This window comes from Canis lupus, chromosome 5 (assembly GCF_048164855.1).
Source record: "Canis lupus baileyi chromosome 5, mCanLup2.hap1, whole genome shotgun sequence".
Lineage (NCBI taxonomy): Eukaryota > Metazoa > Chordata > Mammalia > Carnivora > Canidae > Canis > Canis lupus.
In genome coordinates, this window is record NC_132842.1 from 74,837,991 (window position 1) to 74,859,961 (window position 21,971).

At 58.9% G+C, this 21,971-nt stretch overlaps 2 protein-coding genes and 1 long non-coding RNA gene across 6 annotated transcripts in view; 1 reads left to right on the forward strand and 2 right to left on the reverse strand.

Annotated features, from left to right (window-relative positions):
- Positions 1 to 356: 356 nt before the first annotated feature.
- Positions 357 to 18,100, reverse strand: SELENON (selenoprotein N). 4 transcript variants are annotated; one of them, XM_072827738.1, is made up of 12 exons: positions 17,269 to 18,100; positions 15,329 to 15,446; positions 11,748 to 11,881; positions 8,872 to 9,084; positions 8,534 to 8,658; positions 7,822 to 7,959; positions 6,172 to 6,253; positions 5,597 to 5,785; positions 5,199 to 5,304; positions 4,040 to 4,152; positions 3,845 to 3,946; positions 357 to 2,588 (listed from the first exon to the last, which is right to left on the reverse strand). In XM_072827738.1, the coding sequence occupies exons 1-12, from the start codon at positions 17,689 to 17,691 to the stop codon at positions 2,418 to 2,420; spliced, it is 1,914 nt and encodes a 637-aa protein (XP_072683839.1). In that variant the 5' UTR covers positions 17,692 to 18,100; the 3' UTR covers positions 357 to 2,417. The 4 variants fall into 4 exon arrangements, 3 of the variants coding, with proteins under 3 accessions (XP_072683839.1, XP_072683840.1, XP_072683841.1); XM_072827739.1 differs by having other exon boundaries at positions 17,144 to 17,332; XM_072827740.1 differs by lacking the exon at positions 17,269 to 18,100 and having other exon boundaries at positions 15,329 to 15,485.
- On the forward strand, positions 17,043 to 21,052 carry LOC140634166 (uncharacterized). The gene is made up of 3 exons (XR_012031683.1): positions 17,043 to 18,050; positions 18,644 to 18,721; positions 19,895 to 21,052. It is a non-coding gene; the product is annotated as an uncharacterized lncRNA (long non-coding RNA).
- MAN1C1 (mannosidase alpha class 1C member 1) overlaps positions 20,806 to 21,971 on the reverse strand; it is a 148,581-nt gene continuing 147,415 nt past the window's right edge. The window contains exon 13 of the mRNA XM_072827744.1: positions 20,806 to 20,847. Coding sequence (XP_072683845.1) covers positions 20,821 to 20,847 — 27 coding nt within the window. The 3' untranslated portion in view covers positions 20,806 to 20,820. The remainder of the gene's footprint in view (positions 20,848 to 21,971) is intronic.

The window sequence follows — 21,971 nt, forward strand, 5'->3', positions numbered from 1 at the left end:
TAAGTTCTACTACTAGGTCTATCACAAAGTTCTTTAAGAATGCCACTTAAGGGACACCTGGGTGGCTCAGCAGGTGATCCTGGGATCTGAGGTCAAGTCCCACACCAGGCTCCCTGCATGGAGCCTGCTTCTCCCTCTGCCTGTGTCTCTCATGAATAAATAAATAAAATCCTAAAAAAAAAAAAAAAAAAAGGAAAAAGAATGTCACTCAAGCCCTCTAGTGACAGAAAAGATAGTCCCCAAGACTTTCCAGCCATGCTCCCTTGCCCATGTGCCGAGCCAATTCCACAGAGGAGTCAGACCAAGGATAGAACTGACCCATAACCCGCTCAAAGGAAAGGCACTGAGAACCATCCTAGTCTCTCCAATTTTATTATAGGACGTGTGGGGAGGGGAGGGGAGTACAGATGGGTAGCAGGAGGGGCCTGGAGGCCCTCCCCCACCATGAGCTTCAGGGCACAGTGGGGGACAGGAAAAGGTAGGAGATGAAGATGAGAAAGCCAAAGCAATCAGTGCCTTACAAGGGACAAGGACTGCTCACTGTGGGGCGGGCCCTCCTGGACCTGCACGAGGGGAAGAGCCTGCTGGGCATCGAAGCAGAGTGTCTGCTGCCTCCGTGTGGCTCATGGGATTGGCTGTGGCCACCCATGCCTGGAAGCGCAGAGACAGACCTACGTGCCCTCCCTCCAGTAAGGGGAGTGGAAGCACAGCCTCCCAGAAGGACATGAACTTGGCTGAGCTTGCTGGCTGGAGCCTCATTTGGTCTGGAGATCAGAGGGGAGTGAGGCATTTTGGTCTGAAAGGCTTTCTTTTTTCACCTCAGTTAAAATGGGCAGGGGAGGGTGCTGGGGGTGCAGTGCAAACCAAAACACTCCAAAATCAACTCTGCCACTTAGTGACCTTGGGCACGTCCCTTCACTTCCCTGAGACTCAGTTTCTTCATCCGCAAAATGGGAACAATTATCTGCCTCACAGGTTTGTTGTGAGGTTTAAATGAGAAAATACAAGTAATGTTAACAGAGTGCCCCAGATAGAAAAGGCTCAGTATGGATACTTCAGTGGCAGGCAGGAGAACTCAGGGTGGGAGGCCTGGGAGTGTGTCTGAGGAAAGGTCTGCCTTCCCCTCCCAGGTTTAAGAGAGAGCCCCTGTGGGGCAGGCCTTGGGGAGCAGGCTTGGCTCCAAGGCTTTCATGAAGGCCCAAGGATCTCTCATGGGCCTGAGTGGAAGACAAGGATAGGGTTGGGGGTACACTGACCTTTTTTAAAAAGCTGGAAGAAAAGAGAGGAATATTTCTTCCCGTAGGTGCAGCTGCAAAGACATCAAGCTGGACCCATCTAGGATTTCAGATCCAGCCATCATGGGGCTGCTGCTGCGGGAAGACACTGCCCCTTCTTTCTCCTCAGTGTCAGGGTTATCAAAAATACCTACAAACTGTGAGAAACTTCACATAAAAACACTGTTCTGCATGTATAAAAAAAAGACTGGCTGTGGCTGTGGTCAGGGCTGAGGACGTAGATCAAGGCCTTCAGGGAGGCCAAGGAGGGCCAATAGCCACTCGGGGGGTGGGCAAGCTGGTCTGGGCTGCCCTGACAGCTGGGCCAGCCCTGGCTCTGGGGGAGGCTGTGTTCTTTGGCTGAGCTACACTTCTGTGGGTCTGAGGGGCAGGAGGCTGGCTCTACTAGTCCTGTGACCCTTGGTGGGGTAGGTGGTGGGGGTGCCTTGGCCCTGGGCCTCAGGAACCCCTCGGTGAACTCTCTTGCTAAGAGCAGAAGCCTACTTCACAGTGAACCTCTCCAGGCAGCTGGCCTCCAGCAAGTCCCGAAACAGGTGCTGGCTCCTACTGTTCGGCTGGATTGAGTGGTCTGGGGAGCCGAGGTCCTAGGTACAGGGAACTCTCCTGAAGGAGGGTTTTGCCCTGAGCCTCCAGAAGGCGGTCTCCAGCTGAAGCTGACCCCACTGGGGACAACAGGCAGAAGAGGGCAGCCAGGAAGAAGGCTCTGAACAAGAGTGCTTCCCTGGCAACTCCTCCTTAGCCCCTAGTCCAGGGTTTCTTGATGTTTCTTTTGGGAGGGGGTAAATGTAAGGAGAGAGAGGTGGCCCTGTCTTCCTAGCACCACTCCCTACTGACCTTCACCCCACAGGTACCTGAACTATGTGCCTGAGTGAGTGAGGTCCAGGGAGATGACCTGAGGCCCCGTTTCTGGTGTCCTGAGCAGCTTCCAGAACCATGTGGGTAGTCCTCCCATCACCAAGGCAAAGTAGGGGGCTACCCTTCATTGCCCTCAGATCGCACAGGCAGCCTGGGAGTGGCAGGGGTATGAGAACTGCTGGCTCTGCGCGTGAGGGGTCGGTGCTCGGCACTGGGGGCCCTTCCTCCAGCCCCCCACCTCGAGCCTGGCCTCTCAGGGACGGGACACTAGTCCTGGAGGAGGGGCAGGCCACGCCGAAGGCCCTCCTTCAGGAACTGCATGTAGGTGGCCGTGGACGGGTCTTCGAAGGTGGACGAGAAGCTGAAGACGTTGTTCTCAACATCCTCGGGCTTCATGGAGGTGATATCCAAGAAGTAGTTGGCGTTGATGTGGTGGACCTGGGAGAGGGGCTGGGTGAGGAGAGCGGTGGGCCCCTGCGCGGCCTGTCTGCTCCTGCTCTCTTGGGGCAAGGGGCCAACTTGGGCCTCAGACTGTCCTCGCTCGAGGCAGATGGCAGACAGGCGGGACAGAACCCGGCCCAGGGCCCGGCTCTTCCCGTCTCCCGCCTCTGGGCACCCAGGGCCCTCTGCCTGCAGAGCTCCTCTGCGCCTCACCCACTGGCGAGAACCCAACGCCTCCCCCCTCGCCCCACTCCCCCAGCCCCTCTTCTCTGTTCCCGTGACCCTTGAACTCCACACTCCCCTCCGCCGTGACGCCCACCTACCCCATGCCACCCCGCAGGCCGCTCAGCTCCTTAAGGGCAGGTGCCCAGGACACGGGCCAAGAAACAAATGGCCGAGTGGGACAGCGCAGTTCCCAGGCCAAGTTCTGTCCGCCCCGCTCCCTATGCCAGGGCCCCGCCAGGGCCGGCTCCGCTGTGCTGAGCGCCAGGGCACCGGTGGCCCTCTCCCTGGCCCCCCTCAGCTCTGCCCCCCCCTTCCGTGCCCACCCCCCCCACTCAAGAGCCTGGGGAAGCCGACTACCCTTCCTGGCCTTCAGTCCCATATGAACTGTCCCTGGGGACAGGAAGGGTCAGGGGCATGAGACGGGCTCACCGGTGGGCCCGGCTTCAAAACCAGTTGCACTTCTTAATGGTGCAACTTTCCCCAAGTCTCTGGCCTATTTTGAGCCTCGGTTTCCTTGTTTGTAAAATCAGCCCTTGTGATTTTTCCATCTCCCAAAACTGTGCAAGGCCCTGAGAGAACGTGTGTGAGTGCTCATAGGGGCCCCCCCTGGGGAGAGGTAGGGTCCTGCACCCTGGCTTGGCCGGGTGCCCCTGGTCCCCTCTACTTTGCCACAAGGCCTGGCCCCTCCTTCCTCCTTCCATCCCTGAGCTGGCCACAGCGGTCCAGGGAGAGCATTCCCTTCCAGGCCACGTTCCTGTCCGTTCTGCTACTAGCTTGTGCTCACTGCTGCCCAGTCCCCAAAATGCTGTTGGGGTCCCCCTTCTAGTGGGAGAGAGTGCCAGCCCGTGTGAGGCCAGCAGGGTGGGTATGACAGTTGCTATTTTAGAGATGGGGACAGCTGAGGCTCAGACTGGCTGGGAGAGTGGCAGGAAGTCGTGGAGCCAGCCCTGAAGCTCGATGAGGTCTCTATGCGGTGCCCCACGCTGCCTGCTGGGCCCAGGTGGGTGCAGGGGCTGGGGGCTGCCTACCACAGTGCCGTTGGGCAGACAAATCATCATCTCCACGGGGAAGCTGTACTTCTCCAGGTGCAGGCCGGCTAGCTTCTTGTGGGCTGGGTTCTCCTGGCTGTTCTGTGGGGACAGGTGGCACACCCGCTGCCTCAGCCTCCGGCTCCCCCGTCCCCTGGGCTCCCATGGGGCTCTTCCCTCCCACCTGCCACTCACCTGCAGGTCTTCTAGCTCCCTCACCAGGGACCAAGTGCTGATGAAGCTCTCGTTGAGGAGGGCGAGGATGGGCGAACTTTCCAGGACGGTCTCCCGGAGAGTCCGCCCTGAACCTGTTCAGGGAACAGCAAGGCCGGAAGGGTGAGAGGCACCCCCACATGTCTTACTGGGTCTTCTATCGGCAATAAGCCTCCTGGGCGGCCGCACGGTCTGTGCGCGCCAGTAGGATAAGATTCAAGGAGCCTGCCACAGAGTAGGTGCTGAATGGAGGGGGGCTGTAATTACAATCGTGATGTACTGGGGTCCTAGGCTGAGATGGGGCCGGGCTGGGGTCGGGTGGGGAGACAGACAAACGACGGCCTCGGCCCAGGGACCCTCGGCCAGGGACAATGACAGCCCCTTAAAGCCACTAAATTCTGGAGCCCAGGGCCTTTGCACAGATTTTTCTACCTAAAACACCTCTCCTCCTGTCACCTGATGAGCTTCTACTCCTCCTTCAAAGTCTCAGCCTCCAGTCACTATCTCTGAGAAGCCTTCCCTGAGCCCCCAGTTACAGAGTCTGTGCCACCCTGGACCTTGCCCTGTGTGACACTCACCACATTTGTCCTTCTACACACGCTGTGCTCCCCAAGGATGGGACCACATCCCATCCTTGGGACTGACTTCTGACTTAGAAGACCCCCAGCACCTGGCCTACGGCGCGATGTTTGCTGATTGACTGGATGAGGGCAGGCGCACTGTTGTACTCATCTTTGTATCTGTTGTCAGACACCCAAAATCTTTGGGGGAATCTTCTGAATAAGCGAATGTGTGGCTGGCCCCTGGCACTGTTTTCTCTCTGAGCTGTGTGCAACACTTCACAAGCACAGGCACTTTTACCACCATTTTCACAGATCTGGGAGGGAATTATGTTACCCCTCCTCCACTGTCGAGAACACCAAGGCTCAGGGAGGGAAGTCACTTAGCCGAGGTCTCCACACTGAAAATGACTGAGCTGGACTCTTCCTGCTGTGAACAGCAGCTTCTTCTGAGTTCAGCACAGAACTCTCCTAAGCCCCCTGTGCTCCAACAGGACAGTCCTGTTGGCCTCAGGGCCTCCTGCACCCTACGAGGTGTGATGTCTCCCCCTATCCTCTCAGCCTGGCGGGGTCTCCCTCACCTCAGCAGGACTGGTCATCCAGGGCCCCCCACAGCAGAATTGAGTGCACCAGCTTGTTCTTGGCCTTGGCTTGGTCGAAGGCCTCGGTGAATGGCAGATAGGTGACCTGGGGTGAAGGGGAGACAGAGAGAAGCTACTGGGTGCGGCTAGGGTCCTATTCAGGGGCTGTGTGTGATGTGTGTGTTTGTGCTGTGTGTGTTTGTGCTGTGTGTGTGTGTGTGTGTGTGTGCACGTACAAGAAAGGGTATTGCTGGGCCAGAGCATGCCTCCTGCCAAGTTCTGAATGGCACAAGAGAGGCCCCACTGTTGCGGGCCAGGCCTGCAGGGAGGTGGCCTCAGCAGCAAGCCCTGTACCCAGCCTGGAGTCTAGCGCCCACCCACTGTTCCCCCGGCCCCACCTTCTTGAAGGGGTACATGGCCACCTCCAGGCGCCGGGCAGCCTCCTCCCAGCTCAGCTCCTGCTGCCACTTGATCTCCTCAAACACAAACTGGAGGGGCTCCCCCGAGGGTGGGCGGCTGTCGATCATGTTGCCGTCCTCATCCAGGATCATGGAGGGCACCGACGGGCCTGTGGCCTCCAGCTCCATCTGGGCCAGGGGTCAGTGGGGGATATCAGTGAGGGTGTCTCAGAGATGGGCAAGAACCCTTAAGAGACCCTCAAAGGTACCCCACCCATTGCAAAGGTAGAGAAACTGAGGCCCAAGAAAGGGCAGGGCCTGGTCAAGGCTGCAGTGAGTCTGGGACAGAGCCAGTGTCCAACCAGGGCTCCTTCTACCACAGGAAGCACTCTGAGGGCCAATGGCAGCTGTTGGGTTTTCTGTGCAGGATCAGGTGTTTTTCCAGAATCTGGCTTCGGGGACAGTTGGCCCCAGCTCACCAGGAGCTCTGTCCTTCACCCTGGCCTGCCTGAGGCTCTTTGCCCCACCGCCAAATCCTGCTTCCAGACCTGGGTAAGGACCACTCGTGTGCTCACCTGGGGGATGTAGCCAATGTCCACCTCCATGTTGCTGCTCTCGCTGGCCCCGTACAGCCACTCCATGTCCACATTCAGAGACCTGGGGACAGGGAGGCGGTGATCAGGGCAAAACACCCCCATCACCCAGGCCCAGGTCAAACTTTCTCTCTGAGGGCGCACAACCTCCCCATTTTACATATGAGAACACCGAGGCGTGGCAAGGTGAACCCAAGGTCCTGGGGCCACGGGGATTCTGACTGCAGAGCCTGGGCCCTTTTCTGTCCCTGGGCTGCCTCTTCGGAAGTCACTGCAACCACATCACGCTCCACTGACCCAGCCCTTTACGGTTCATACAGGGCTTTACATCCATGTCTTATGCGCTTCCCACGGTTCTTTGAGGCAGAAAGATCATCAGTGCCTCCCCCAAGACACAGAGAGGGGCAGGAGTGAAAGAAAGCCTGGCCCCTGCTCCCTCTCAGGCAGGGAGTGGGGCCCCACCAGGTGCCATCTGCAGATCGGCCACACGAGGGCGCCCCAGGACCGGCAACTAAGCACCTTGGGCGGGGTGAGGAGGGTGGCCAGGTCCTGAGACACAGGCTCAGGAGCAGCTGGTCCTGGGGTTGGTCGTTTGCCCCTGCCCTGTTTGCCATCCAGGAACCCCTCCTCCATCCCTGGGGTGGAGGCAGATGTGTCATGGGCTGAGCCTGTGCAGGGGTGAGGGGCGTGGGCGGCACCTGCTTGCTAGGGAGAGGGAGAGGAAACCACTCCTGTTCCTGGGAGCAACTTTCTCTCCCCAGGCTAACCCAACCATCCCTTCCCTGGTGCTCAGGAGTCATCCTCCCAACCAGCTGATGAGGAAACTGAGGCTCAGAGACGGCCAAGGCCTTGTCCACAGCCACGCAGCTCAGAGGTGCCACAGTGGAGACTTAACTATGGGACTCCCAGCTCCCAGCCAAGGTCTGTCCCTGTCCCTGTCCTGGGTCACTCAGACCCACTATGCAACCACTTGCTATGAGGGAGGAATCTGGAAAGACGTGAAGCCAGGCCTTCTAGGTCCCCTGTTCCCCTGACAAGAGGCTGACGCTGAGCAGGTTGGGCACGCAGCCAGGCGGCTGGCATGGAGCCCTCCCGAAAGGCCCCTTCCCTCTGCCGCTCAGGGCCTATGGTGGCAGGGAAGGGTCTGCTGGACTTTCCATGTGCTGCTCCCTTTGCCTGGCTAACCCTCCTAACCCCTCAGGTCTCTGCATATATGTCTCTTCTTCTGGGAAGGCTTCTTGGACCCAGACCAGCCTGGTGCCTCCCCACCTACCAGCCCTCCCCTTGGGTGACAGGTGCAGGCTGTGGCTATGGGTCTGTGGGTGGTCTGTCAGCAGTACGAGGGTGTAAGGCTCCAGCTCTGGGGAGGGTCTGGTGGCTGCTGCACCGGGTCCCTGGCACAGAGCTGGCGGTCCAGGCCAGCTGGGACACGGTTGCCAGATGATGAACAGACCCACCTGTGCTGACCTCAGGCGGCCTCCTCCTGGGTCAGCTCCAGGTCCCTCCCAAGAGAAGTGGCTCTGGGGATTAAAGGCAGGGCAGAGAGAAGGGGCCTTTGGGCTCCTGCGCCTGAGCTTCTGGAGCTAGAGGGTGGACTGGGGTGCAGGGCCGGGCTGGGGCCAAGGCTCCCACCTGTGGTTGGGCACGAAGAGCCGGAAGTCTCGGATGTGAGTGGCGTCTTTGGAGAGGATGATGTGGCCGGTGAACTGGCCAGGTGAGAACCAGAAGGGGAAGTCAGGCGGCTCGCTCAGCTGGAACTCGGCATGGATCCTGGGGGGAAGGCAGCCAGGCTGGGAGCAGCCCCCTGCTGAGCCATGGCCCACCCTGCTGCTTTCATGCCAAAGCTGGGGAACCCTTGGCCAGACTCTCGTGCTGAGGACGACGGGCTGGGCAAGGGGAGGAAGGAGAACATGGGGCAAGGAGAAGCTGCGAGGCCCTCAGAGCACTGCCTGTCCCCAGGGCCTGGTTCACACATGGCTTTCTCCAGAGGCCTTGCCTGGCCAACCTTCCTCTGAGCCCTCACAGCCTCCACAGGGTGTGTGTGACCTGGTTCACAGCTCTCACACGCCCCCCTCCGGGTGGGTAACAGTCACAGCCACCATCCTCACGCTAAGCATGTTCCATGCTCCCCTTGCTCCCAGGAGGAAGTCACCACCACCCCACCCACAGATGAGGAAACTGAGGCCCAGATAGCCAACGTTGCTTGCCCAAGACCAGGGGGTGGTACGTGGTAGCACTGGGGGCTTCCAGGAAGGCCCTGGCCTCACGGTGCTGTGCCCTTCCATGCTTCCCTGGGGTCCCCGGCGCTGAGAGGCCCGGTGGGGGGGCTCTGAGGAGTACGTACCGGAACATCACAGTGTAGTAGAAGTCGCTGATGGCCGTCAGGCAGGCAACGGCCCCCTGAGGGGCAAAGCGGGTCTTCACGAAGGGCCGAGGGTGGAACATGCTCAGGAGCCGGTGGATGATGACCTGGGGCGGGGGAGGTCAGTGAAGACCCGAGCTGGCCTGTTGGGTCCCGGCCCCCTGGGAGAGCTGTTCTGGGCCTGCAGGCCCGGGGCCGGAGAGGGGGTGGGCAGAGGCAGGCAGGAGAGCAGGTGGGTGCCTGGCCCTGGGGGTCCGGGTGCAGAGCAGACACCGGGGGGCCGTGCTGGGGCCCCAGGGCTCACCAGGGGCAGCCCTCACCTCTTTGCCCTTGGGCGGTGGCGGGTAGAAGCGGTTGTTGGACAAATAGCCGGTGAAGACGCTCAGTTCGCTGGGGATGATCCACCAGGGCTCTCCCAGCGCCACTTGGCCCCGCAGCGGGAGGAAGGGCCGGAAGTGGCGGGCAGCAAACACTGCGCTTGGCACGGCTGCGGTGGTCCAGTTGCGGAGGCCGGACAGGGCCAGGCGGGAGACCTGGGCAGGGGAAGGCCGAAACTCTAGGGTGCTGAGAACCACGTGGGGGGCCCCATTCTGTGGGTGGATGCAGGTCTCCCTTGAGCCCCGAGCCAGCCCACAAGCTAAGGGAGAAGAAAGATCCAGGGGTGCTTCTGTCCGGTGATGGCCACAGGCCTGGCACTATATCACTAGAGCCAAGGTGCACGTCACCGCCCCAGCCCCCAGCCCAAGAAGCAGCGCCCCCTTGGCCCACTCAGGCCCAGCCCAGGCTGACACGGTGTGGGGGGCTCTGAGCAGGGCTCTGCCTGCCACTTCCCTCCCTGGTCAAGCCCACTCGCACGGTTCCAGGCCTCATGGGCGCCTGGTCCTGCCTCCCTCCTTCACGCCATCCAGCAGCCCTGAGTGCCACCACCTGCCACCCCCTCCACCAGCCTTCCTTCTCCTTAGACTTCTCTCCAAGTCTCCTCCTGGGGCTAATGTCCTACTGAGGGAACTGAGGGTTTGGGGAAAAATCTGAGGAGAAAAGTGGTAACCACCTCTTGGGGGAAATTTCTGGGGTAAAGAGCAGGATGTGACCTCAGAGGAGAAGGAAGGTCATCCCTAGAGAGCACCCACTTCTAGGGTAGCCTGGACCTTGCTGGTGGGGACCTGGCCTGCCTGGCGTCCCTCAGCTGTTTCCTGGTCTGTAGGGCACCCTCTCTGTCTGGTGAGCTGATACGGATGAGGGTGAGACTGTGTAGGCCTGTCTGTCTGCACATGTGGAGCACGGAGCCAGGACCCGGGGCACGGCCTCTGGTAAAAAGCTTCACCTTCAGCAGCTGCTCCCTGCCCCCCTGCACCACAGGCAGGGGGCCCAGCCACCAGGAGAGCAAGGGCCTGGCACCTTCAGGGGTGCTCTTGAATAGCATCAGGTTCCCTCTCTACCTACCCTCCCCAGTGGTGGGGGGACCAGGCGCACTGGGAGGAGGGAGGTTCTCAGAGCTACCCCCCAACAGGGCTGACGGTGCAGGGCCGGCTGTGCTGGGCCAGCCTGAGCCACCTGCCTGCCAGGTCCTGCCCACAGGCTGGCAGCCCCTGCAGGGAGCCCCCCTCGAAGGGGAGCCTGCGCTCTGTGGGGCGCTGTCCTGACCCATCCTCCCTATAAGTGCAGCTGGGCCCTAGCACCCCGCCAGTCCCGCGGGGTTCTCACTGCTTTAGTGGGGGACTCGTCTATTCAGACAACTGCAACCACCTGCTGTCACTGCCCACCTTCCCTATCCAGGTCGTGTGTGGAAGGCCAAACCTGTTTCCAACTCACTTCCTGGACTGTCTCTCGGGACATCCTCTGGCGCCGCGATCTCAGTGTGTCCAGACTGACCTCATTTGCTCCTCAGCAGACCCATTCCCCACTCTGGGCCCCATGGGGCGAGTGGCCCACCCCACACTTGGTCACCATCCAGAAGCCTGAGTCCCTCCCCACTCCTTCCACTAGTAGCCATGGCCTGTCTTCCTTCCTTTCCCGGCATCCTCTAGGCCGTCCTTCCTCTCCATCACACCGCCTCCCTGGCCTACGTCCTCGTCCCTCCCGAGAACTGGTCTTCTTGTCTCCCGTTTCTCCCCAGCCCCCAAGCATCTGACGAGGGAACCCTCCCATTTAGAATCCGCTCTGGTAATTTGCCGCTGCAGCAGGAAGGCCAAAGTCAGGAGACCGAGGCCCTCTGTAGTCTGGCGACTTCCCTTCCAGCCCCTTTGACTGGGACGCCCCTGCCTGTGTCCCACGTGCTCTGGGTCCAGCTGCACCAGCGCTCTGGCCTCACGACTGGCCTGGCACTTCCAGCCTCCAGACCTTTGTTCATGCTGAGGTGGCACTTAGGGGAGATGGAAAGGCCAAGTAGGTACGGGCCGGGCCAAGAGGAAAAGTTGCTTCTGGCAGAGGGAACAGCGTATGAGAAGGCTCACGGCTGGAAGAAAGCCTGGACATCTGGAGGAGCTGGAACAGCGTGAGCTGAGGAAGGAGGGCGGGAAGGGCAGACAGGCTGTGCAATGCCTCGGTGCCAGGACAGGCTGGAGACTTGGGCCACGGGGCCTCAGGCCAGGGTGAGGCGGCTCAGGATAGCATTTGTCAGGTGCCTTCCCCCCACCAATGACCCCCTGCCCCTCAGATCTGGTTGATCAGAGTTCAGCAGAGCACCTGTCAGGTGCCAGGGGCCTGAGGAAGCACAGAGGTATGAGTCACAGGCCTTGCCCTCGAGAAACTCACACCCTGGGGAATAAAACTGACTTGCAGAGGGTAATGAGCCTACGTGAGGCACCTGCCTCACCACTGGCTCCCGGGCACGTATTGCCTCCTCTGACCAGGTCCTTCTAGCCCTGCCTCCCCTGGCTGAGCCCCCTCCTCCTCCTGTCTCTATCAGATGGCACTGCCTCCAGGAAGCCAGCCCAGATCCCATCTGGGTTAGGGGCTCATGCTTATCCCTCCTGCACCAGACTGTGTCCTCGGCAACAGGGTCAGCATCACACTCGCTTCTGGACCCCTCAGGGCCTGGCACCCTGGGGGCACAGAGGGCAGCTGATGAAGGAAGGAAGGAAAAAAGGAAAGGTAAACAGCACAGACCTATTCTCAGGAGGCGAGTAAGCACAGACAGTCATGTATCTGTGGTCCCACCCGTGGGCAGCCACCACTGCCCCCCATTCAGACTCACCCCCAGGAACCCATCTTTGCTCTTGGTCATAGACTCTGGGATCAGAGGCTGGAATCGGGCTTCTATGGTGAGCGTCTCCTCACTGGGGTCAAGGGGCAGCTCCTCCTCTTCATAGCTGGCCGCAGGAGTTGACCCTAGGAGACACAGTTGCTGGAGAGGGGGCCTGCCCTCAGGCTGCAGGGCCTCTCTTCTCTGAGAAAGTCCACCCCCCATCTTCCCCCCTTCCCCCCTACTGGAAGGTGATTTAAGGGAGCCAGGCTACAGCTGGAGTAACAGTTAACAATTACCTAAGTAAAACAAAACAAAACAAAACAAAACAAAAAAACAATTACCTAAGTAGCAACCAATAAGTATCACATTTTAGTTTCACAGTAGTCCTGAGAGGCAGGTAGTAACATTTTTACCAGTTCCATTTTACGCATAAGAAAGTGGAGGCTCAGAGAGGTGCAGTCACTGCCCGAAGGTCACACAGCTAGGTAGTGAGGGAATCAGGATTCAAACCCAGGCTTGTTTTACTCTAAACCCACGATCAACCATGACCCTCTTCCGAGGGCACTGTGATTTCAGGGATTCCGTTCCCTTAAAGGCTCAGGACCCCAATGACCTGGATTCAAATCCCACTCCTCATCAGCTGTGTGATGTTTGGCCAGTGGCTTGTTATGAGGATTGGATGAGAGAATCCACGTAGTGTTAGCACCAGGTCTGGTGGAGTGAACCTGTGATAACTTCAACTGTGTGACTAGTACTGGATGATTCAGGATCAGGGAGCCACAGAGCTAGGGCTCAGACTAAATTCTTCTGACTCCACCCTGTGCTCTTCCCACCAGGCCAGGCTGGCTGGTTGTCCCACTTCCCTTGGTTCTGTGAGCTCAGTCGGAGATGAACTTGGTGCAGGGCCCGCCAAAGGCAGCATCTGGGCACGCAGCCGCCTCTCCCAGTGGCCGGGGTCCCAGCACCAGAGAGAAGCTGCTGTCTGGGGCTCGGAGAAGGAATGCACTGGCTGGGCCTGGTCAGCCCAGCTCCAGGCTGAAGTCAGTCCCCTTTCCTAGATGATCTGGGGCAAATCACTCAGCCCCTCTGGTTTTCCTATGTGGGAAATCGAGACCGTGCTGCCCTGCGTGTCCCTGTCAGGGGGGCGTCGTGAAGAAATGAATGCTTGTCAGAGAGTCACTCAGAACAAGGAATGAAAGCGAGAAACAGAACCATTTTTGACACCTTCGGGGTCATAAGCTCTGAGATAGATTGCAATGCCCTCAAGAACGCCAGTTTGGAAGAGAGGAGACTCGCTTGTCCCTGATTTTTGGGGTAGCCCTGTTTCCCCAGCTGTGCAAGGAGGGGCTGGAGTGCCAGTGGCCAAACTTGATTTCTCAGGTCTTTTCCTGCCGGAGGTAGGCCAGGACTGAGACCTTTCAGTGTGGAGGGAGTCACGACGAATTTGTAGGGAGAAATGAAGCCTATTTCAAGAGGGGCGACTGACGGAAGGGAGGGGCCCTCCAAGGAGTGAGGCAGTGGCAGGGCTCGTCATGCCTCTGTCCCTGGGCAGGTTCGTGGGACAGAGATGACGTGTGGCATCTGCTGGCGAACTGACAGGCCAACTGGAAGCATTTGGAGCAATTCTTCAATGGGAATCGGTCAGATTCATTTGGGATGCCTATTTATTTATTTATTTATTTATTTATTTATTTATTTATTCGTGAGAGACACACACACACAGAGAGAGAGAGAGAGAGAGGCAGAGACACAGGCAGAGGGAGAAGCAGGCTCCATGCAGGGAGCCCAACTCTTGATCCCGGGACTCCAGGATCACGCCCTGGGGGGAAGGTGGGCGCTAAACCGCTGAGCCACCCAAGGATCCCTGGGATGCCTTTTTAAACTACACATACCCACTGAGTAATCCTAAGGGGCCAGAGTCAGGAAGCTGCCCTTTTAATCGGGACGCCCCTGATTAAAGCCCTGTTCTGAAGGATCACAGTTATTTCTGCATTTGTAAGCCAATGCAGCAAAACTTTCCAAAGAGCAATCTGCAAACCTCAGAGGAAGGTAACAATTGGAATGCGCAAGCTTATGAGTCTGCTTGCTTTTTCGATTATTTTGCTCTTATCACAGATAACTATTAATAACAGTGTCCAGCCTGTTATGGCCTTTTAGTTTTTTTCATAAAAAAGTTTTATTTCCTGACTTATAAGTAACTCATGACAGACAATTCGTAAATCTTTTATGGTATAAAGAAAATTAAACACTCATAACTGTACCAACTAGACATACTGTTCCTGTTTCCTGCATAGATTTGATGTTTTGGGCTCTATTTTATTTTATGTTTTGTTTTCCCAAAACAGTTTTGCACTCCTAGTGGCCTAAGTGGTAAGGGGGGGGTGGGGGGGATATCTTCCCCTGATGGAGAAAAAAATTTATGTGAAAAAATTAAAAGTGCCCTCAAGCCCAGCAAGCTTGTCCAACAAGTCATTATGAGGGAACTCACTCTCTCTGTCCATAAAAGAGGACAAGGAGGCGGCCGTGTGGATGCTCAGAGAAGTGTCTGCGGAATAAGAGGTCAAAGCAAATCCACACGAGGCCAACCTGTTTACCTATCCATCTGCTTTCACGGCAGAACTGACTGCCACTGAGAGGCACTGACCCACATCTGCTCCAGCAAATTCACATTTTTCATCTGACCCTCCTCCTCTGGCAGGGACTGTGGTCATGGGCCAGCAAGTGGTCGACCTACCCGACCCAGCCTGAGACACGGAAAGCCCATCACTGTGCTCTGGTGCTCACTCACCTGAGAGCAGCTGGCATCTCTTCTTTGCCTTTCCCATCTATTGACCTACTTACACCTGGCAATTTTGATAACAAGATCCCAAGTTCAAGAAATGTCACAAGAAGTTGGAGAGAGAGAAAAAAAAAAGTTGGAGAGAAATCGACAGAGACTGGGGTGGTGGTGAGACAGTGAGAGAAGCATTTAATAATTCATTAGAATAGCTCAGCATCTCATCTTTATAAGAAAAAAATCACTGATTACAACTAGGTAAAAATGGATCACCAGGATGGGCTAGGAATCTGATAACACCTACGCAGAATTTACTAATTAGTAATACTAGTAAGAGCTCCTGTCTACTGATCAGCTACTGTATACTGGTCACTCTGCAGATACTCTCCAATCCTCAAACCTGTGAACTGGTGCAGGATCTGGAGCCAGATGGCCCGAGTTCTAATCCTAGTTCTGCTCCTCCCTGTGCCTCAGTTTCCCAAACTATAAACAGGAGAATTATGACTGCGGCTATTTCACAGGACACCGTGAAGATTAAAGAGATGACTCACATGAAGTGCTTAAAATCATGTCTAGGGGCGGTCAGGGAATGTCACCTAGTATTTGCACTTGAGAACTTGAGAACATGTGCAGGTGGTGGTGCCAGAGCAGCTCACCCAAACTGCCAGCTAGAAAGGGTCAAAGCCCCAGGGCTGCCAGGAACCCCCATCTCCCTCTCCAGGTGGCCCTCCTGCTCAGGGCAGACACAGTGGCTGAGAAGCTAGGGGCCATGCCTGGGGTGCCCCCCTCTCCGGACCCCAGCCTCTCCTGGTACCTGTCAGCTTCTCAGCAATGGGCTTGAACTCCTCGGGGCTGATGTACATATCCCGGTCTGTGTCCAAGGAGGAAAAGAGAAAGAGGCCTTCTGTCCCCAGGGCCTTCAGCGCTGACTCCTGCTTGGGAGGAAAGGACTCCATGGAGCACCATTTGGATGCCAGCTGGGGTCCCAAACAGGTGGAGGGGGCAGCTCCCACCACCTTCTTCCTGAGTTCTCACAACACTTGGTCCACCCATCCAAATGTCACCTCTGCATCATCCCAGAGCCCCAGGCCTGTCCCTGCTGGTCCCTGCTTCACTCTGCTCCTTTGTCCACTGTCCACTACCCCAAGGCTGTCCGACGTGGGACTATCTGGTCCCATCCCCATTTCACATTCTTTCCCCTGTGTCCTCTCCTGTCCCCTCAGCACTGTCCCGGCACACTCCCGGGGGCCACCACCAGGCCCTCCCCCCGTCCCAGCTTCAGTCCCAGGGTCCAAGTCACCCGTCTGGACCGTCTGGACCGCCCCTCCGTCTGCCCCAGGCCCTGCCTCGCACTCCCTGCAGCGGACCTGCCACCCCCCGCCCCTTTCCCTCCCTTTCCTGTCACCCTCCCCGGCCCACTCGTCCAGACCATCCATCCCGCCTCTACCCGCAACCTGTGCCTCCTCCTCCCCTTCCTCCTTCCTCCCAGCCCCTCCCCTGCCCCGCCCCCCGCCTCCTCCCCTGCCCCCTCCGAGCCCCCTCCCCCCGCCCTCTCCCCCGCCCCCTCCGAGACCCCCCAGCCCCCACAGTCCCCTGCCCCCTCCGAGCCCCCACAGTCCCCTGCCCCCTCCGAGCCCCCCCAGCCCCCGCCCCTCCGAGCCCCCCCAGCCCCCACCTCCGAGCCCCCCCAGCCCCCGCCCCCTCCGAGCCCCCCCAGCCCCCGCCCCTCCGAGCCCCCCCAGCCCCCCACCTCCGAGCCCCCCCAGCCCCCGCCCCCTCCGAGCCCCCCCAGCCCCCACCTCCGAGCCCCCCCAGCCCCCGCCCCTCCGAGCCCCCCCAGCCCCCGCCCCTCCGAGCCCCCCCAGCCCCCCACCTCCGAGCCCCTCCGAGCCCCTCCGAGCCCCCCCGCCGCCCCGACCCCCAGAGCCCAGGCCCCCGGCTGTCCCCGCGCCCGCCCTTCCCCGCGGGCCGGACCTGGCGTGCGGCGGCCTGGGCCTGGCTGTGCTGCGCGTAGGCCCGGGCGGCGGCGGCGGCGGCGGCGGCGGCCAGCAGGGCCCCGAGCAGCGCCAGGGCGCGGGCGCGGCGGGGTGCGGGCGGCGGCGCGGCGGGGCCGGGGCGGGGGCGGGGGTCGGGGCCGGGGCCGGGGCCGGGCGGCGGGCGCTCGCTGTGCAGGGCCCGGCCCATGGCGGCGGCGGCGGGGCGGGGCGGGGCGGGCTCGGCGGCGTCCGCGGGCGCCCAGCGAGGCGGGGGGGGGGGGGGGGGACTCCGGGCCGCCCGCCCCCCGGCCCTGCCGCGCGTCCGCCCCGCGTGCGCCTTCGGGGGCCTCCCGGTGCCCTCGGGCGGCCGACGAGAGCGAGGCCCGCCCCCCCCCCCCCCCCCCGCGCCGCCTCCGCGTCTGCAGGCGCCGAACCCGAGGCCTCGCTGCTCCGCCGCCTGCCGGGCGGGACCTGCCCCCCTCCCCTCCCTCCTCCCCCTCCCCTCCCTCCTCCCCCCCCCTCCCTCCTCCCCCCCCCCCCCCCCCCCCGGCCGCCCGGGCCAGCGACCCCGGAGCCTGAGCTGCCGGCGGAATTGCTCGGCCTCGGGTGAGGCGGCGGCGAGGCCCCGGCGGGGGACGCGGTGCGGGACCCACCCCGGCACCGGCTCGGCCGCAGGAGCGAGTCTTGCAGGGAACAGCTCGTGGCGTGCCTGGAGGACGACCGCGGCGATCGGAGCGCGTGGAGTTTGGAGAAATAAATACTTGGGGTCTGTCACTACCTTTGGTTCCTGCGTCCGGAGGCCTTGGTTCCCCCGGGGCCGCCTCCATCGTCTGAAGGTCCCCGGGAGCTGGGGGCGGCCCTGCCTCTGCCAGGAGGGGGCACTAGAGCGCAGCCCCGGCCCCCAGGGAGCAGCCGCCCCTCCGGGGAGGTCACCGCCAACCCTGGCCCGTGTGCACCTGCGGTCCGAGGTGTTGGAGGGGCTCAGCAGGTGTCGGGCACCACCATGGCCTGGACCCCGTGTTGGGTGCTTTATGCTCTTATTTGTTCTCGAGCAATCCCGTGAGGTGAGCATCGTTTGCCTCGTTTTTAAATTAAGGGGCCGGAGCTTACCACCCAGGTCTGTCTGAGTCCACATCTCATGCCCTGCTGCCTCCCAGGGACTGGCCCAGCTGGCTGCTTGGGGGTGAGGACTTCCTTCCATCCCCACTTCTGCGCTTCATGGATAACCAGCCATGACAGCACCCTGTGGGCAGGGCCCCAACTTCCCGGAGCCCACAGAGGACCTGACACATGGTAGGCACTCCAGCATCTTCCAGATGAGCGACTCCCAGGGATCGAGACTGGCGGGCTCTGGACCTAGCTTTTGCCCAGTGCTCTGGCCCCAGAGCCTTGGGGGACCCACTGAGGACCTGACATCTGCTGTTGGCTTCTGAAGGCTTCCAACTGTGCTACTTCCAACTCATTACCGCTAATGTTTGGGGACACCCTGCGTATGACAGATGCTATTAGAAAACCAAATTCTGCTCTATCAGGAAGCAAAGTTAACAGAGCACAAAGCAGGTTAGGAGGGGAAGATTGATGAGTCAAGGCCCCTGGAAAATAAATGAGGGAAGTTTTCTTTGCCAGAATGATTTTATTTATTACACTTGGTTTTTGTTAAAGACACAGATACCCCCACTGGTCTCTGTGGCCCAGGGCTGGGGACATGGGCTGCTGGGGTTGGGAGGGCGCTAGAGGAGGAGTGGGTTTCTAACACTTGACTTAGGCCAGTGAGCCTCTGGGAAAAGGATCAGTCTTGGGACCCAGGTCTGGGAAGACAGCTCTGGGCTTTGGCCATGGAGCAGGACTAGGTGTCCCACTGGTGGAACTTTGTCTCCAAACCAAGGACTTGGGCAAGGCAAGCCCTTGAGAAACTGAGCCAGCAGGATAGCTCTGCTCAGTGGTGGCCCTGCAAGGGGTTTTTAGTACCTTATCTCTGGGCCCTGACTCTGAGCAAGGGTAGTATTTGGGGGTAGCAGCAAATGGTAAGTGCATCAAAATAAGTGGCATGTTGGCCATGTCCTTGAGGAGCTCCCAGGTTAGCAGGGAAATCATTCCTACGCTCACTCAACAAATATTTATGGTGGGTCTTCTGTGCTTGGTTCTGGGCATAGGGGATCCACCAGAGAAGAAAAACAGCATCTCTGCTCTTCTAGACAAGTCAGTGGATACTGTGACACCCGTCCCCGGATGTAAGTGACCTGAGACAGAGGGATGTATGCAGAGGAGGGTCCCTGTGACTATCGAGAGGGGCCAGAAGAGACTTCACAGAGTGAAAGTCTAGCCAGGCCTGAGTTCAGGAGGTCACCAGTCAGAGCACCAGGGGAAGATCATTCCAGGGGCAAGAAGACCAAAGGCAGAGGCCTGATAGCATGAAAATCAATGCAAGTCTATGGCATTATGAGGATTTTAGTGGCGGGGGGACCCCAAGGTAGTGTGAAGGGAGAGGAAGCAGGAAGGACAGGCTGGCACTCTGAGCAACTGGTGAGAAGCTTGGACTCTGTCCTCAAGACGACAGAGTGACCTGGCGTGCCTGGAGGGGGACGTTCAGCCACAGAGGCGCCCATCAGACTTGACTGCTGAGGGAGAGTCCTTCCCCTCCCTGCTCTGTCCCTGAGGCAGAGGAGCTTTGGCTTCCACACTTGCCCCCCTGCACCGTGGGGATTGGTGCCGACACCCCAGGCGCTCCTTCGGGGCCTGGGTCACTGCCTCCCACCTGGCCTGTTCTCTCTCTCCCTCTCTCCTTCTCTCCCATCTTCCCCCCCCCCCCAACACCCCTGCCTGCCCTCCAGTAGCACCTTCTCTGCTTCAGCCTGCTGTCTCCCTGCAGAGGGGCCTGTGCTGTTCTCCAGGGAGATCAGATTAGGGTTTCCTCCTCCAGCTCCAGGAGGATGATGAGCTGGGGTTCCAGGAGGAGGAAAGCCATCTGGTGCGGGGTTTTGTGTTTCTCCTCTATCTCTAGGAACCTGGGCAGGCCGGCGGGCGGGGGGGGGGGTATTTGCTCTAAACCCAACCCCTAACGTGTTGGTGGACAATGACAGGACCAGCATTCAGTTTGGGAGCAAAAGGATGCTTCTGGTGCTGCTATAGGAGTAGCTTTGCCTGCCTGGGCCACGTGGGCCCCTTAACAAGCTGAGGACCTACTGTGTGCCGGGAACTTGCCTAGGCTCCTGGAACAGAGGAGTGGAGTCAGGCGAGGCACTTCCTCTTTTGGAGCTAAATATTCCAGCAGGAGGAGAGAGGTGATAATACACAGAGGAGATAATTTTGGATGGTGGTAACTGTGAAGGGGTGAGACGAGGTGGCACAGAGTGGTGCAGGCTGGGGGCAGGCAGCCCAAGGAGGTAATGGTTTCTCCCCTGCAGCCCGAATGGAGAGAAGAGGCCAGCTCCTGAGGAGCAGAAGGGAGCACGTTCCAGGCAGAGGTGCAAGTGCAGAGATCCTGGGGTGGAAGCAGACTGGGTATGTTGGGGACACCCGATGAGGGCAGGGCGGGCTGTGTGCAGTGACGCAGGGAGGGCTGCTGACAGCTGGGCCCCGTCTCCAGGGCCCTTGTGGGCCGTGGCAACAAGCTGCGGTTAGATATGATGGGCACCCATCGTATGGGTTTTAAGCAGGGGAGTGACATGTCACTTGTTTTTACTTTTATCATTTTTTTAAAGGTTTTATTTATTTATTCATGATAGACAGAGAGAGAGAGAGAGAGAGAGAGACAGAGAGAGAGGGACACAGGCAGAGGGAGAAGCAGGCTCCATGCCAGGAGCCTGACGTGGGACTCCATCCCGGGACTCCAGGATCACGCCCTGGGCCAAAGGCAGGCGCCAAACCGCTGAGCCACCCAGGGATCCCCACTTTTATCATTTTTTAATTAAGCCTTTTAATCCCAGTGTAGTTACCTGATTTGTCTTTATTTTATTTTTCAAGATTTCATTCATTTGAGAGAGTGAGCAAGCATGAGTGGGAGGCAGAGACATAGGCAGAGGGAGAAGCAGACTCCCCGATGAGCAGGGAGCCTGATGTGGGGCTCCACGTGGGGCTCGATCCCAGGACCCCGGGATCATGACCTGAGCAGAAGGCAGACACCCAACAGCCACCCAGGCGCCCCCGGATTTGTCTTTAGCAAGACCTTTCTAATAGCCAAAAAGGAGAGACAACCCAAATTTCCTCTGATGAATGGATAAACAAAATGTGGCAGATCTGCACAATGGATGTTTTTTGACAATAAAAAGGAACGAAGCGCTGCGAGGAAGAAGCCGGACACCAAGACCGCACATACATTGTAGGATTCCGCTTATATGGAAGGTCCGGGAAGGCCGATCTGCAGACAGAAAGTAGATTAGTGGTTGCCTGGGACTGCAGTGGGGGTCGGGAGTGTCTGCTAATGGGCACAAGGCTTCTTTTTGGGGTATAAATGTTCTAAAATTAAATGATGATTAGTACAAACCTGTGCATATAATATGAAAACATGAACTGTACACTCTAAATGGTTGAACTTTATAGGATATAAATTATGTCCCCATGAAGTTGAGACTTTTTTTTTTTAAGAGCTTTCTGGTTTCTGGGTCAAGACCAGGCTGAGGGGAGCAGGAGCAGACGGAGGGAGTGAGGAGGCTGCGTCAGTCTTGCAGCCCAAAGACGTTGGGGGGCCCCGGGCCGGGTGGCCCACAGCACGAGTTGGGGCGACGGTGGTGCGGTTCCCGAGGTGGGAAAGCCTGGGAGGCCCAGGCTGCCGTGTGGACATGACCCCGAGCCGCCACGTGGAGCGCAGTGTCGGGGAGGCGGTGTGTGCAGGAGTCTGCAGCTGTGAGCTATAGGGACCATAAACTCGCGAGTCACCAGCCTATAAATGACACTAAAGCCACAGGATTCAATGAGATCATTGAGGGAGAGAAAAGAGGCCTTTGGTTTGCGTGGCCTCGGCGGCTGGTATGTGGCCACAGATGTGGCCGTGCCTCTGAGTGCTGAGGGGCTTTGGCTGGATTCACAGGCACAGGGCTGATGAAAAGAGATTAATTGTGGGGGTCACGACAGTCGTTGGCTAGGCTCTCATCCTGTCCAGGCAGGGAGATTTATTCCCTGGGGTCACGAAAGGCCCCCAGGGCTCTGTCCACACGGGTGGCTGTGTTCACAGCGCGTGGACACAGGGGCTCTGGGTGGTCTGGCCCGGCTGCCACTGGAGTCCTTGGCAGCCCAGCGGTTCTGATGCACAGCCCGGGTCGAGAATCACCAGGCTGGTACGAGTACTGGCTGAGTCTCTCTGGGTGGGTGGGAGTTTTGGAGTGCTGGGCACTGAATGCCAAATCCAGAAGAGTTTTTCCGTATTCTAAGAACACCCTTCCTCCAGTCCTGTTGCTCATTCAGGACTGGAGGCTGAGGCTCTCAAATGCAAAGACAGCTGCGTTTCATGCAAGCCACAAAAAAATGTGTTGGACATTTGGGGGC